Genomic DNA, 12,632 nt, shown 5'->3' with positions numbered 1-12,632 from the left:
AGAGGCTATTAGAAAATGGAAACACATATCCACATGCAGCTGACAGCAATGTTTATAATCCTAAAATATTATATTTGGACATAATTTCTGATGGCAGAAGGTAGACACAATAAAGATCTTTTCAACATACTGTTGAAAACTAGAAAGGATAAACCACAAGCTTGGTATGAATGAAATCCAATATATAGTCCCCTGACTTATTTGGAAATAATCTGGAAGAGCTACTCAACATTTTACATACAGCCATGCTACTAATATAAAAAATATTGCTCTACCATTTTCCTACAATGTTAGTACGAAGTATATTCTACCTTCCAATGTTCTTCATACGCATTTTAGCTTCTGGAGGCATCTCTTCAGGTTCACTCTAAGTAAAAAGAGAACATGGACACAATTATTTTGATGGTGTCAATATTGTTTATATTATGGGTGGATTTATTTATTGTTTTTGAAGGGGCTGATTTTTATTTTATCTGATCTTGATTGTCAGACCCCAGAGCTCTTGAGAACTGACAGCATATAAATCTATAAATCAATCACATATTTTAATTGTTATGTTGAAACTTAACAATTTAATATATTAACAATCTTATCTAACCTAAAGTTTACTGTTTAAAACCTTTTATTAGCATTAGAAGGACATAAGAAAATACAGCTCTTGTACTAAGGCAGTTTATTGCCCTTAGCCTACAGTACACAATCATTAACAATTAGGGCTGTGCAGCAATTCAGATTCAAAGGCAAAAAGGTGCTTGGGATTTCTAATGTAGCACTTCTCTGCAAGCCTTTAAAGCAAACACATATTTCCCAGGATTGGCAATGGCATGGTCATGGATAAAGGCACAACTTGTTTGTTTGCTGCTGCTGCTGCTGCTGCTGCTGCTGCTGCTGCTATTATTATTATTATTATTATTATTATTATTATTATTATTATTAAATTTGTACATGGCCCAGCTTCCAGCTACTCTGGGCAGTTCACAAGTAAAAAAGAAAAAAAACACATAAAGAAAATAATACAATGGTAAAAACAAAAAACAAAAGATGGCAAAACATGGGCAAGAACAAGAAGCAGACCCACACTACCCAGAAGGGGGCTTCAATCACCCTCACCGAAGGCCAGGTCTTCAAGGTCCTCCAAAACACCAGCAGGGTAGGTATTTGACAGGCTATAGATGTGTATTACATTCAGATTCTTGCACACTCCAAAGCACTGAATCCAAAGAACTGCACAACCCTATTGACTATCCTGACTGGAGATGATGGCACTAAATGGGGTAAATCTGAACTAGAAACATCAGATGCAGTGAAGAGAAGAAATGTGGATAGGAAATTCTTACTCCCACATCAAGATGACTTTTTAAATTAATATTCCCCTTAAAAGTGCTGTTACTAATATGGAAGGAGAACATGATATTGACATTCTAAAAAGAATATGAAGTAATGTGATCAATATGAAGTGAAGCCAAGACTACTATGTGTAACCAAAACATTTTCTGTATTCAATTCCTCATTGTGTTATTCAGAAGCAGAAATATATATATCAGACAGACAATTTGTGTTACCCATGGGGGTGAGTGGGGGTGGACAGATAGACACTATATTTTTCAACAGGTGAATGAAACAGAAAAAATGAGAAAAATCAACAATATAAAGATTAGAAAGATGCTTAGATGCCTACAATATATAATATGCAATAATTGGGATTTTTAAAAACAACTGAACAATTAAGTGTTTAACATTAGTAAAATCATACTTTAGACAAATCTTTATATACAGTTGTAGAAGAATAGAAGATAATGAAGGCATCCTCTTTCCTCCATCTAATTTTAGCCAGCTCCTATAATACTTTCAGTTACTTACATCTTCATCTTCATTGAATATTGCTGCTACAGAGAGTGTTTTCGGAGCTAAAGTTGAAGCAGGTTCTTTAGGTTTCTGAAAGAGAACAAAGGCAGTTTTATTGATACAAGGGATCAATACAATACAAATTAGGAATTAAAAGCATGCTACAAGCCTTAATCTTAAAACTACTTTACTAAACACAAACTGGACTAGATATTTTAACAATACTCTCCCTTTCCCCACTCCCACTCCTTTTATATGGGAAATAAAGCAAGACAGTTCAATACTACACTAAATCCAGCAGAAGGAAGGACAGAAGGAAATAAGAACAAACTCTATATACCTTATGAAACAAGTATGTATATGATTATTTTTCCCATATTGATTTGCTGCAGCATTGAGATCTATATATGATGTTCTCCTCCAGCTGTCCATCATCAGAATGTGGCTACTGGAAAGAGCCTTGATCATGGAACCTCTCTTGTAAAATGCTCTCTTGAGAGAGATTCCCCCTGAGCTTACTTTATCATTAATTTGGTGACTTCCAAGTAATGTTTACAATTTCCCAGTTTCTTAAACTTTAAATTTTATATAGTTTCAATGCTTTTGAACTTCTGTAAATATTTTTATTGACAATGTATGCATGCACATGTGTATTTATCTTTTATTTATTATGCTTCTAATCTACCCAGTAACTCCAGTTACTTTTTTGCAAGCCTTCACTGGAAAGGTAATTGGCCACTAAAGAAAAAGTATGTCTACAAGGTTTTTGTAATAAGCAACAGTAGCACTGATAGGAGTCTCTTGAGTAAGACTAAGTTGCTTTTTTTCTGTTGTTTTTTGTGCCTTCCAGTCAGTGTTGACTCCTGACAACTGCCTGCACAAGCCCCTGCAGTTTTCTTGGCAACATTTTTTGACACTGCCTTCTTCTTATGGCTTAAAGAGTGTGACTGGGCCAAGGTCACCCAGCTGGCTTCATGCCTAAGGTGGGATTAGAACTCATGGATTCCTGATTTCTAGCCCAGTGCCTTAACTACTACATCAAACTGGCTCTCTGAGCTATTAATTAGATTCCTATAAATGAATTCATATACCTTTAATCAAGGCTGAAGTATTAAAAATAAATTAATAATTTGTTTATTTTTGTCAGCATACAGCATTGCTAAAAGCTACACACATTACTACCACACTACAGCAAACATCAGAATAGAAATTATCACTATCTTCATATTCCCAGCAAATTCCATATCCCCTAATATCTATAAAATAATTAACTGTTCATCAGAACATGACAATAACAAACCATTTATAGTACATATGGCTCAATTAAGTTGAAATGAACATTTTTAGGACTATTTTTAATGTCAAATTAACATTTATCTATTCAAATAAAAACTGAGCATTATAACTTCAAAAAAACTTTCTAATAGCTTACATTTGCTCCAAGTTTGATGGAAATTGCAGATGGTTTCTTTGAAATCTGTGAGCCAATGGCAAACCCAAACTTGGACATTTTGGCAGGAGCAGGCTTTGTTGAGAAGTCTTCAGTATCTTCATCAGCTGCACGTTTCTCCACACTACGACTCGAGCTTTCCCCTCCATTACTGGAAGAAACAGTCTTAGTTTTCACAGGTTTTTCTGCCTCTTCTTCAGGTCCTGGTGAAGTCGAAACAACTTACCAAGATGAGCTATTTTTACTGAGTGGACTGATGGGAGCAGCAACCTCATAAAGCACTGTTATTCAGAGGCGACTTTTGCACTTACAGTGTCAGCACCTCCACAACTGTTTATACAGAGCACACTGTAAGGACATAGACATATAGTGAAGGGAGCTCCTATCACTTGGCTAATGCAGAATAAAAATAATTAATTATACGAAAAATATTAAAAAGAGTCGTGCATCTGTATGACATCCTTATGAAAACTGTTAGAGTCATTTCAAATCAAGCCAGAATAAATTCACAGAAATAATTTAAAGATCTAACTTTGAAAAATCTCAATTTATGCTGTCTTGAATTACAGAAATTACAGAAAAATAAAGTTCATAAAACTGAAAATTATAACATTTAAACCACAAATATTTATGCCACAATATAATTCTTAGATCTTGAATCTATCACAAAGCTTATTATTGGCTTATTGCAACAAAAAAACAAACACTTTGCAAATGGCTAAATGAGATTTAGTAACATTTATTTTATTTAACTAGTTTTTAAAAATAGTATTTGTTGACTGGAGTTTAGCTGATTCCCCAAAAACTAAGCAAAGCTGGACCTGGGTACTATTAGCATGGAAGAGCACCAGGAAATTCCAGTTATAGGCTACACTGTGAAGCTGAAAAAAACATCATGAAATAAGGCAATCATGTTGCTACTGGTGGCAAGAAAATGATGTGAATGTCCCTGTGAAGTCATGAGGAGTTAAGCTCAACTTGATAGTACATTTCCTTTTTATCAACCAAAAACCTATTCAAGATATCCATGCACTCCAAACAAACTAATCATTTTGCTTCATCTGGATAACTGCTACTGGTAGTTTATGATAATATTTTCTGATTACATGTCCTTGAAATAAATAAATATATATATAGGTTAAGGGGGAATGTATGATTTTAAACTATATATATATTCCCCCTTAACCTATAACAATAAAATCAGTAATAGATCCAAACTTGAATAGTATTTTTGAACAACAGTAGAATAATTAAGTTTATCTTGACATTAATCCTTGTCACTTTCAAAGATACTAAGATAAACTACAAAACAGAGGACTAGTTTGTAAGCTTAATTTAAATTAAATTTTACATTAAAGGTAGAGTTCTTTTCTAAGAGTTATCCTAAACATAATCATCCAGAAATAAATTTCATCAAATTGTGCACAATTTAGTTTCTGGTAAAAGCCCCCAAGTCACAAGTTAGCTTTAAGAGTATTTGAAATTAATGCTATGTAACCTATTTTAAAAAGTACTAAAAGTTTTTACACTCAACCTTTAAAAATAAAATTCAAATTGCATACACAGAATGCTTATTATTTCTCTACTGGTATGTATCTTTTAAAATTCAGGATTAATAAGTGCTTTAAATATACTTTCAAATTTCTATTATTCTACAAAGATTTTTATAGAGTTTATAAAGGAGGTCTGCTAAACTTCACAGACACTGAAGCATATAAAAATGTTTCTCATTAAAATCATTCCTTTGTCTAAACTGATGTGGATTCTTCTTTTATGTCAGGGAGGTTCAATTTGGCCTTCAAGTGGCTTGGCAAGTGCCATACTCCAAAAGATAGTGACAGCACTAGATCAAAACATAATTTGATTTTATTTAATAGTTGCTGATAAATAAAACAAAAGAATGAATATGATTACTGTTTCTTATGTATTTAATAATTTCCTCTGTCACATTAAATATTACAATCTTGTAAGTTTCGGAGATTTCTATGGGCCATATCTAGCATTTTTGGGAAATATATGGTTTAAAGTTGGATACCACCATTCATACTGTAGTAAACTTGGGAACTGCTTTCAGAATGTGACCCCCATCCCTTCCCCAGGTATATGATTCCTTATATATTTAGAAATCCTACTTCATATTGGGATAATTAAAAATAGAAAAATAGCAAAGTTTCCATTTTAGAGTCATTGGCAAGTAGGCAGCCTTATATATTATAAATGAATAAAATAATTTAGTCCTCAACCCTAAACAATTATAAACAAATAAATTATATAATACTTTCAGAACATTGTAAACTTTGATGCTGGCATACAGCATCAGAAAAATATATCTGCATATGCTCTTCTGAACCTGTTCTACACTGAAAAAGCATAGAATCAAACATTAGATTGTAACAGAACACAAGGAAGAGATGGTTCCAGGTATATCCTAGAACCATTGGGCAATCTTGCTGGTTATATTAATAACCTGCTGTTCACTACTGCTAATTAGATATTTATCCCTTTTTGGCCCAGGCATTCCAATAGAACAGTGTTTCTCAACCTTGTTAACTTTAAGACGTGTGGACTTCAACTCTCAGAATTCCCCAGCCAGCCCTGCTGGCTGCGGAATCCTGGGAGTTGTAGTCCACACGTCTTAAAGCTAACAATGTTGAGAAAGACTGCAATAGAACATCTTCCCCACTATCTTCAAATTTTAGTTAAATACTTTAAATCACTTGATTTATAATGGTTGTTGTATACACTTTAAGAGATGGTCTCAATTGTATACAGTGGGGCAAAAAAGTATTTAGTCAGCCACCAATTGTGCAAGTTCTCCCACTTAAAAAGATGAGAGAGGCCTGTAATTTTCATCATAGGTATACCTCAACTATGAGAGACAAAATGAGGAAAAAAATCCAGAAAATCACATTGTCTGATTTTTAAAGAATTTATTTGCAAATCATGGTGGAAAATAAGTATTTGGTCACCTACAAACAAGCAAGATGTCTGGCTCTCACAGACCTGTAACTACTTCTTTAAGAGGCTCCTCTGTCCTCCACTTGTTACCTGTAGTAATGGCACCTGTTTGACCTTGTTATCAGTATAAAAGACACCTGTCCACAACCTCAAACAGTCACACTCCAAACTCCACTATGGCCAAGACCAAAGAGCTGTAGAAGGACACCAGAAACAAAATTGTAGACCTGCACCAGGCTGGGAAGACTGAATCTGCAATAGGCAAGCAGCTTGGTGTGAAGAAATCAACTGTGGGAGCAATAATTAGAAAATGGAAGACATACAAGACCACTGATAATCTCCCTTGATCTGGGGCTCCACGCAAGGTCTCACCCTGTGGGATGATCACAATGATCACAAGAACGGTGAGCAAAAATCCCAGAACCACACGGGGGGACCTAGTGAATGACCTGCAGAGAGCTGGGACCAAAGTAACAAAGGCTACCATCAGTAACACACTACGCCGCCAGGGACTCAAATCCTGCAGTGCCAGATGTGTCCCCCTGCTTAAGCCAGTACATGTCCGGGCCCGTCTGAAGTTTGCTAGAGAGCATTTGGATGATCCAGAAGAGGATTGGGAGAATGTCATATGGTCAGATGAAACCAAAGTAGAACGTTTTGGTCTAAATTCAACTCGTCGTGTTTGGAGGAGAGAGAATGCTGAGTTGCATCCAAAGAACACCATACCTACTGTGAAGCATGGGGGTGGAAACATCATGCTTTGGGGCTGTTTTTCTGCAAAGGGACCAGGATAACTGATCCGTGTAAAGGAAAGAATGAATGGGGCCATGTATTGTGAGATTTTGAGTGAACACCTCCTTCCATCAGTAAGGGCATTGAAGATGAAACGTGGCTGGGTCTTTCAGCATGACAATGATCCCAAACACACCGCCCGGGCAACGAAGGAGTGGCTTGGTAAGAAGCATTTCAAGGTCCTGGAGTGGCCTAGCCAGTCTCCAGATCTCAACCCCATGGAAAACCTTTGGAGGGAGTTGAAAGTCCGTGTTGCCCAGCGACAGCCCCAAAACATCACTGCTCTAGAGGAGATCTGCATGGAGGAATGGGCCAAAATACCAGCAACAGTGTGTGAAAACCTTGTGAAGACTTACAGAAAACGTTTGACCTCTGTCATTGCCAACAAAGGATATATAACAAAGTATTGAGATGAACTTTTGATATTGACCAAATACTTATTTTCCACCATGATTTGCAAATAAATTCTTTAAAAATCAGACAATGTGATTTTCTGGATTTTCCCCCCATTTTGTCTCTCATAGTTGAGGTATACCTATGATGAAAATTACAGGCCTCTCTCATCTTTTTAAGTGGGAGAACCTGCACAATTGGTGGCTGACTAAATACTTTTTTGCCCCACTGTATATTACCTACTGGATATAGGTTTATCTGAACATGATAAACCTATATTCAGTTGGCAATATATACAATTGAAACATTACTGACAAAACATTATAGTCCAGTGCTTTAGCACCTACAATCCTAGAATCCTTGAGAGATGGAAATCCTGAAGTGAATCCAACAATTCAATTTTATACAGAACTGAAAAACAGAATGAAGGTAGAACAGAGAAGTGAAATACCTAATCTTGGAAAATCAATGGGTTCAGGTTTTAAATGTCGAGCATACTTCTTTTGACTTAAAGTGAAAATAATTCAACAGGACACATTCTTTCATGTCTATTAGACCCCTCAAAGAAGGTCTAAACAGGATTGGATATCAGATTTTTTGTGTTGGCATTTCTTTAAGTCATATGATATGGTCCTGTCCAGACATAATTTTCTTTTGGTTTCAAATTATAATGTATAATTATACAACTTTGGAAAGAAATATAATAATTAATGATGCAAATGTGAAGTTCAACCATATTCCTAAAATACGGAATTTGTCATTTTATGAAGAGCTTTGGCTCTACTGAGCTTGGGATTGGCAAGCAGGATAACTTTATGTAAATGGAAAGAAACTTAACTTGTTGATTCCAAGGAATGGATTGAGGGTATGACCTTATCTATTTTTGAAAAGTCTTTCTGTTCTAAAAATGAGAAGATGAAGCCATGTTTCCATACGATCTAGATTTAATAATGACCTAAAGGATTTAATTACTTCTATATTGATAAAAGAATATACAGATTTTTTTTAACATCTTAAAATTTTCCTCTTTTTTCTTTTTTTGCTATACTTACTTTAATTATAACCATATATATGTATGTGTATGTGTTTATTTTATTAAATTTGGAGGCCACTCGACTCTAGGCAACTCTAAGCTATTTCTGATTCTTGTAGATTCTTTTCTCATTATATAACCACTGCTTTTTCTGTTGAAGTTGTAGTTGTATTCTGCTATTAAAAATAATAAATCCTGTTGCTAATTGGAGATTACTCTCAGGAGATAAAATGATAACTAAGAGATTGCAATTTGCAGAGTTTCATCAAGCATATGTTTATCTTTGTAAATAAAAACCGTCTGCATATTTACTTCATTATTAATAAAACATTCCTTAATTTTCAGTCCTTTCTTATTAGAAGTCCCATGCGTTCTCACTATGAAGTACCTTTCTGGTCACCAAAAGATGGACCCAACAGAAAAGTCTTTCCATCTCTTCTACTAGAAGACATGGCTTCTTCCCATCCTGTCAAAAAACCTGCTTCCTTCAAACACACTCAATGACCAACAGAGTACAGGTGCTTTTTTATTGTATGTTTTACTATAACAACACCTGCCATGGCCAAGGAACATATGGGAAATGGAAGAAGAATGTATAACAATTAAAAACAGTAATTATAATTTTGACCAACTGGACTGCAATGCCTCAGCAGAACTGTGTCTTGCTGGTTGAGTACACCAGAACATTCTCTATTAGACATACAGGTAGTCCTTGTTTAGCAACTGCATCATTTAGCAACCGTTCACAGTTATGACAGTGATGAAAAAGTAACTTTATGGCCAATCCTTGCATTTGCAAACTTTACAGGTCTGTAAAGCAAAGGAAAGCTAAAGTAAGATCATAAGCATGCACTTTCACTTAACGACTGCTCTGCTTAACAAGCAAGTGGTCACTAAACAAGGATTACCTGTACATTCTCTAATCCATCTACTAATGGCAGATTGTGTAAATTGCTCCCATGATAAGCTATCAGCTCTTTTCCCCTTCAGAGTAACTTTGCCTCCTTATTGCCTTGTTTTGGTTTCATACAGTGGGGAAAAAAAGTATTTAGTCAGGCACCAATTGTGCAAGTTCTCCCACTTAAAAAGATGAGAGAGGCCTGTAATTTTCATCATAGGTATACCTCAACTATGAGAGACAAAATGGGGGAAAAAATCCAGAAAATCACATTGTCTGATTTTTAAAGAATTTATTTGCAAATCATGGTGAAAAATAAGTATTTGGTCAATATCAAAAGTTCATCTCAATACTTTGTTATATATCCTTTGTTGGCAATGACAGAGGTCAAACGTTTTCTGTAAGTCTTCACAAGGTTTTCACACACTGTTGCTGGTATTTTGGCCTATTCCTCCATGCAGATGTCCTCTAGAGCAGTGATGTTTTGGGGCTGTCGCTGGGCAACACGGACTTTCAACTCCCTCCAAAGGTTTTCCATGGGGTTGAGATCTGGAGACTGGCTAGGCCACTCCAGGACCTTGAAATGCTTCTTACCAAGCCACTCCTTCGTTGCCCGGGCGGTGTGTTTGGGATCATTGTCATGTTGAAAGACCCAGCCACGTTTCATCTTCAATGCCCTTGCTGATGGAAGGAGGTGTTCACTCAAAATCTCACGATACATGGCCCCATTCATTCTTTCCTTTACACGGATCAGTCGTCCTGGTCCCTTTGCAGAAAAACAGCCCCAAAGCATGATGTTTCCACCCCCATGCTTCACAGTAGGTATGGTGTTCTTTGGATGCAACTCAGCATTCTCTCTCCTCCAAACACGACGAGTTGAATTTAGACCAAAACGTTCTACTTTGGTTTCATCTGACCATATGACATTCTCCCAATCCTCTTCTGGATCATCCAAATGCTCTCTAGCAAACTTCAGACGGGCCTGGACATGTACTGGCTTAAGCAGGGGGACACGTCTGGCATTGCAGGATTTGAGTCCCTGGCGGCGTAGTGTGTTACTGATGGTAGCCTTTGTTACTTTGGTCCCAGCTCTCTGCAGGTCATTCACTAGGTCCCCCCGTGTGGTTCTGGGATTTTTGCTCACCGTTCTTATGATCATTTTGATCATCCCACAGGGTGAGATCTTGTGTGGAGCCCCAGATCAAGGGAGATTATCAGTGGTCTTGTATGTCTTCCATTTTCTAATTATTGCTCCCACAGTTGATTTCTTCACACCAAGCTGCTTGCCTATTGCAGATTCAGTCTTCCCAGCCTGGTGCAGGTCTACAATTTTGTTTCTGATGTCCTTCAACAGCTCTTTGGTCTTGGCCATAGTGGAGTTTGGAGTGTGACTGTTTGAGGTCATGGACAGGTGTCTTTTATACTGATAACAAGGTCAAACAGGTGCCATTACTACAGGTAACAAGTGGAGGACAGAGGAGCCTCTTAAAGAAGTAGTTACAGGTCTGTGAGAGCCAGACATCTTGCTTGTTTGTAGGTGACCAAATACTTATTTTCCACCATGATTTGCAAATAAATTCTTTAAAAATCAGACAATGTGATTTTCTGGATTTTTTTCCTCATTTTGTCTCTCATAGTTGAGGTATACCTATGATGAAAATTACAGGCCTCTCTCATCTTTTTAAGTGGGAGAACTTGCACAATTGGTGGCTGACTAAATACTTGTTTGCCCCACTATATCTCTAAGTTTGTTAATTCAGTTTTGGAAAAATAACAGTTTGGAAAGACAATAATTTTGAAGTATTTATCCAAAATTTGGAATGCATCATTATCCAGAATTATGGATTTAACAAACATGGGGAGAAGCAGAAATTAACTAAAAATTGCTCTTCAGTGATAGAAAGAAAATACTATTCCTGATGGACTGACTGTATATGTTTATCTTCTCTTTATAAACCAGCACTTTATCAATGTAATGGATTGCTCAAATATTTGGGCTAAATTATCTGATGTGAAGAAAATTAAATTGTTTATTTTATGAAATCTGAATTTTAAAAATATCAAAAATTTTGAGGGGAAAAACATTTATATTGGAATAGGAATGTTGAGTAATATGCAATAAAATAACAAGAGAAGACAGAGATAAGAAGTTGATTTACTGGGATAAGGAAAAGTGTTTCTGAGCCTCTGTTAAAACACTGCAATCTGCAGTAAGTCCAAGGAAATGAGAGGAAGGTTTTTGCTTCAGGAAATCCATTTACTGTATATCTGAATGAGTGGGTAAAAATATTTCCTTAGAACTATGCATAGTATTATTCTGACTGTTTTTTAAATAAAATTTATTGTCTCTGGTGCTTATTTCTCTGTACAAGTTTGGTACTCACATATTGTGCAATCTTGAACCTCCTTACAACAGAATTCTCTGTATTACTAGGAGCTCTATGTCATATTGTAATCTGCACAGAACTTTATACCTTCCTTTATATTTTGCTACTGGATATCCTTTTAAATTACTTGTTGTATTTTGAACAGCTCTATATATCCTCTGTTGATTTTGCTTTGCATGTAATTACTTAAAGCAAAATATTTGTTCTTTTCCTGTTTTTTAAAAAACTTGATTTTATTTATTTCTTTTGAGATTGGCGTATCATATTACAAAAGAAGGGTGGACAGGCTGATTTGCTTAGCTTCACACTACAGGGTCAAGAAGAGTTGCTATAGAATTTATTTCCTTTTTGCTTATTTTTTACTTTTTACTTGTCAGTAAGATATAGCTTGTGGGAGCCTTATCACTCCCACATGCTACATCTAAAAGAAGGATGCTAGGTAAGTCATCCCCTGGAAGACAAGTGTTGGCAGCAGTAACTCTAGATTGCTACACTAAGGCAGAGCTAGGATGTGTAGACCCAAACAGCTTCTGCAAGATGTTTAAAACCCCCACCCTTTCACCCTATGAATTTGGCCCTGTAGCAGCAATGGCTTGTTCTCTCTGTGCTGGCAACTCAACAAGTATGCTATGGTTTTACAGTGCATTCGGAAAGTATTCAGACACCCTTCACTTTTTTCAATTTTGTTATGTTGCAGCCTGTACTACAATCGTTCAAATTCATTTTTTTTCCCTCATTAATCTACCCTCAGTACCCCATAATGACAAAGTGAAAACACAATTTTAGAAATGTCTGTAAATTTATTAAAAAGGAAAAACTGAAATATCACATTGGCATAAGTATTCAGACCCTTTACTCAGTACTTTGTTGAAGCAC

The 12,632-nt window shown here is 36.0% G+C and overlaps 1 protein-coding gene across 1 annotated transcript in view; it reads right to left on the bottom strand.

Moving 5' to 3' along the window:
* The window catches only part of PCNP (PEST proteolytic signal containing nuclear protein), a 28,149-nt gene that overhangs the window by 10,917 nt on the left and 4,600 nt on the right, over nt 1-12,632 (bottom strand). Inside the window, exons 2-4 of the mRNA XM_007429278.3 lie at nt 3,278-3,498; nt 1,861-1,935; nt 312-367 (exon numbers count right to left, since the gene is read on the bottom strand). Coding sequence (XP_007429340.1) covers nt 312-367; nt 1,861-1,935; nt 3,278-3,498 — 352 coding nt within the window. The remainder of the gene's footprint in view (nt 1-311; nt 368-1,860; nt 1,936-3,277; nt 3,499-12,632) is intronic.

The sequence above is a fragment of the Python bivittatus genome, unplaced genomic scaffold (assembly GCF_059951505.1).
Source record: "Python bivittatus isolate LINGU-HERP-01145 unplaced genomic scaffold, Pbiv_v1 ctg000340_np1212, whole genome shotgun sequence".
NCBI lineage: Eukaryota > Metazoa > Chordata > Lepidosauria > Squamata > Pythonidae > Python > Python bivittatus.
Note: the sequence above shows the minus strand (reverse complement) of the source record. Positions and strands in the feature narration are given on the sequence as shown.